At 56.8% G+C, this 4,429-nt stretch overlaps 1 protein-coding gene across 1 annotated transcript in view; it reads right to left on the bottom strand.

Moving 5' to 3' along the window:
- Nucleotides 1–4,429, bottom strand: part of WDR90 (WD repeat domain 90) — a 61,833-nt gene that overhangs the window by 41,299 nt on the left and 16,105 nt on the right. Inside the window, 7 exon segments of the mRNA XM_035895625.1 lie at nt 42–130; nt 874–981; nt 1,907–2,098; nt 2,258–2,373; nt 2,468–2,601; nt 3,170–3,295; nt 3,860–3,991. Coding sequence (XP_035751518.1) covers nt 42–130; nt 874–981; nt 1,907–2,098; nt 2,258–2,373; nt 2,468–2,601; nt 3,170–3,295; nt 3,860–3,991 — 897 coding nt within the window.

Genomic DNA, 4,429 nt, shown 5'->3' with positions numbered 1-4,429 from the left:
CAAACCTCCCTCCCCACCCCTTCACTCCACATTGGGCTGACCTGGATGGCGTTGACTTTCATCAAGAATTCCACTGCCTTCATGAAAATTGTGCAGGGAGGTTGGCTACGTCCTGAAACAGGGGATGGTGCTGCAAGAAAACGTGTCTCCATCAGACCCAACCTGGGCTTTGTGTTTCTGAAGCAAGAACAGGGGCTGAGAACCTGGTGGGGACAGGGGAATCCCAGCCACACGGTGTGAAACACGGGAGGCGGCAGTGGAGGCTGAAGCAGAGATGAACTCAGCATTTCTTTCTGAAGGGCTTAAGTTTTTGTAAAAGATGTGAAAAGAAACAAAGCTCCTGACCCACTAATTTTCCAGTCCAAACTCAGAGGAAGAAAAGGTAGGAATTTATGATTGAAGTTTGTCAGAGTTAACTACAGGGAGGCCCCTGCCTCCCCAAACCAACCCAGCAGGGCCTGAAGCAGCCAATGCTGCCACCTCTTTCCCACCCACTGGAGAGTGCAGCTGTAGAGGAGCCAGCTCTACAACACACGACCAGAGGAGATCCACAGGGACAGTCTAAGAGCTGGCATCTCAGGAGGGAGATGTTCGAGCCTCCACTGAAGGCAGCTGGGTGCAGTGACATGCAGGCAGAGGGCTGCGTTCACCCACTGGCCATCCATCCTTAGGTGCCCTCCTCCAAAAATTGGGATGAACCTACTTTGCCTGGAGATTCCCCGCCTAGGGAGAGAGAACAAGCCTTGATGCCTTGCCTTGGCACGAGGATGGCCACAGCTCAGTGCTGCCAAGTTACTCCCCTCCCGACTGACCACATGAGGCCACCTCCCAGCACTGGGCTGTCCCTTACACGCCAGGCCCCCGTCCCCTAACCTTTCGGGGCTGCCTCCGGTGCAGTAGCCTCTTCCTCAGGTGCTGTGCAGGCCAGGGCAGGCTCCACCGCCTCTGGCGCTTCGTCAGCTGAGCCATCTGGAATCCTCTCTGGAACGAACCCCCCCCCAACCATTAGGTGGAAACAAAGAGTTTGCCATAAACTGCCCGGTTTGGAGCACAATTCCGCAGAAATGGGGAAGAGAGAAAATATGAAAGAGCCATCAGATTTTCAGAACAGGGAAGGAATTTCTTTGCAAGACGCAATACCTGGGTCCGGGGTTTTGAGCACACGATTACTGTGTGAAGCTAGAAATGGGTATAAATGGGGCAATATCCCTTCCCTCATCATTGGAAGGGGCAAAAAGAGGCACATGACGCGAGGCTGGCCTGCCTGAGGCACCTTGTGGGAAGTGGTGATAACGTTAAAAATAAAGCCAGCCAACATTTCCCACAGCCTGGCCAAATATCTGGGACTCAGGACAGGGAGTCTCAGCTCATGGTGAGGCTGACACAGTGAGGCTCCAGAGGAGCCTTTGGTTCAGGGTCAGCACCGAGCAACCGGTTTGCTCCTTGAGCTGGCAAGGCAGCACTTTCCAAGCTGGGCGGGGAAGTCTCAGCCACAGCTTTCATGAAAGCTAAACCTGGATGCCCCCAACGTACGAGTGCCACAGGGGCAGCGCTGCCCTCCCAAAGCCTGCAGAAGGACTTGCCTCCTCCAGCCGCCCTGGCCACTGCCCGCACATGGCTGTGTTGGTCACACCAGGCCGGGGCAGAACAATAAATGCAAAGATCGGTCCCTCTGCAGGCAAGACAAGGCATCAGCCGTGCTGCTTTCAGAAAGCTTCATCATTGAAAGCAGCACACTTGTCGCTGTTGCCTCTGGCTGGCGTAGTTAGTGCTCAGCCTATTCCAGCTCACGGGCCACATCTTCTTCCTTTACACTTTGGATTTCTCCCCCTTGAAATTTCTCCTCTCTTTCAGCACCATCTCCCACACTGCTCCGAGCTCCCTTGCCGATTTTGCCCGGCGTTACCTGGCAAGCCGTCTTCTGGGCCTGGGCTGGGAGACCTCACATGCTCAGCTGAAATGTGCTTTGTCCCTCCTTCGCCCTCAGCAGCCTCAGGGATGCTCCTCTCCTTGGCGAGCTGTGCTTGCAGCAGCTTCTTAGCCTCGCGGAAAGCCATTTCCGCCTGAATATTATTATTCTGCAGCTCATAAAACAAACCTATGGGAGATAGCAAGAGCAGGGTAAGCAGTCATCCCACCCTCAGCAAAATCCTTCCCTTGGCCCTCAGATCAGAGCAGGGAGAAGAGGAGCAGGGGCAGAAGCCACGCTTGGCTCTGCGGGAGTGCCCTGAGCACATAGGCTGGTTTGCTTTTCTACCTGAAAGCGTCCAGGCTACGATGCTGGATGGCTCCAAGCAGCAGGCATCCTCAAAGAAAATCTCTGCCTCTTCGTAGCGCTGCAGCACGGCAGCCACAACCCCACAGAGCAGCAAGCTGGGGACAGGTTCGGACGGATGAGCCTTGCGGGCCCCAGACAGCGGTGGGGGGGACACCCCCCAGCCTCCCACCCACCGGGAGCGCGCAGCACCTTTGGATGTGATGGGGGTCCAGAGAAAGGGCCCTCTGGAAGCACTCCTGGGCTTTGGTGGTTTCCTGAAGGAGGAGGCAGAACGCCCCGTAGTCCAGCCAGCACTGGATGTTGCTCTGGTCCTGAGCTACCCTCTAGACACAAGAGATCATTGCTGGAGTGAGGACTGCTGCAGTCCCACTCAGCACACACAGCGGACTGGGGAGGCGAGTCTGGAACAACCCCGGTTTTCCTCTGGCCACCCCAGCCCAGTTTAGCAACAACCAAACCCTTGTCTATCATGTGCTAGGGTTTCCCTTAACTGGGATACGCTGGGCTTCCTCGAAGCCTCCTTCATCTAACCCATGGCCTCCAGCCTCAGCTGACCTCCTCCTAGCCTGCTGTCAGATGGCCCAGTGTCCCCAGTGCTGCCCCAGTAGACCTTTTGGACCGGCTCATCCCACTTCCCCTGGCCTTGAGGCTGAAGTCCTCAGTGGCCTGGCCAGCCTCTGCCTCACATCCTCCAGAGAGCAGCATCTCCCTAGAAAATCCCTCACGCATTTCAGCCTAAGCATCCCGGTCACGTTTGCCTCCTTCCTCCCTACACAAGAGTCAGGGCTGGCTGAGCTGTCGCCAACGCGGGCCCCTCGCCGCCGCGATGGCGTGCTGGCTGCCAGCCCAGACACACGGGAGATGGGCAGGAAAGAACAGGGGCTCCTTTACCTGCTGGTGGTAGAGAGCTGCCAGCTTGTAGTCCTTGTTGACTTCAGCTTCGTGAGCAAAGAGCCAGAGCTGCTCCTTGGTCGTGAGGGGCGGAGGGGCAGGGGAAGCAGCTTCCTCAGACAGTAGCTGGTAAGGAGCGAGACGGAGCGTTAGTCCCAGGAGGGTAAGGACAGTTCATGTGATCCCAGTCTAGCAGCAGTTCCCAGTCCGGCACGGCGCCGAGTACAGCCTGGGGCTGGGCGGGTTGGAAAGACAAGCTGTCCCGGCTCCTGTCTGCGGTGGGACTTGCTCCTCTCACTCACAGGTACCTCTGCCACACAGGGACGGGGCAATATCCATTATTTGCAGTTGCAACAAGTAAAAGCATCCACTAGATCAAGATAATTTCAAATTTCCTCTGTGGTGTCACTTACTGGTGACCCCAGCTCATGCCGGGACATCTGTGCTCTGCCCGGGTGAGTCGGTGGCCGGTGCCACCATTAGTGGGACACGGATGCACCAGATCTTGCCTCTGAGTGTGGCTCAGGGCCACACGTAATAACTGCAGCAAAGGAAAGCACAGGCCTGCTTCCATCTCAAAAAGTCCCCCCGCCTTCACTAGATGCAGTGTCAAGCCCTGGATCCCCAGTGAACCCGTGTCCCAGGTCACCCATCCCAGCTGACCAGACACACGTCAGGGTTTCTCCCTACCTGGTTCAGGGCAACGTGCATCTGGTCCACAAGGTACACGTAGAGCTCACTGAGAAATGCCTGGAGCTCCTCCTGGGTCTCAAATGCCGTGGTCTTCAGGTACTTCTCCCTCACAATCTTCACAACAGCGTACTGTGGAGGCACACAGCTGGGGGACAAGGCAGGCCCCCCCCGCACCCCCCACCAGCCCCATATCTGTAATAGTACAGCGCCAGAACACACTGATTTTGCCTGAAGCTCCAACTTAGTTCCCAGGAAGACATCCAGCCCAGCACCAATAAAAGGAAGAAAAGCAAGCAGGGGTGAATTCCTTTCCCACCTCCCAGCCCTGGCTCTCCCTGACACCTTGGTACCCCTTTAGGGACAACACGTGGGAAGGGTGGTCCCCTCGGCACAGAGAGGGGGTCTCTGGGCAGAGCATGGCCAAGGCCGACCAGCAGAGAGAGAGGAACCCCTCCTTCTGCCAGCGCTGACTGCGAGTGTGCAAGAGCAGTCAGCTTGGCCTTCCTCGGGCTACAAGCATGGGGCAAGTGGATGTGATCAGCTGTGGAGCTTCCCCTCTTGAGCAGG

The sequence above is a fragment of the Egretta garzetta genome, unplaced genomic scaffold, assembly GCF_000687185.1.
Source record: "Egretta garzetta isolate BGI_Z169 unplaced genomic scaffold, ASM68718v1 scaffold140, whole genome shotgun sequence".
NCBI lineage: Eukaryota > Metazoa > Chordata > Aves > Pelecaniformes > Ardeidae > Egretta > Egretta garzetta.
This window is presented reverse-complemented; position numbering and strand designations above follow the sequence as displayed.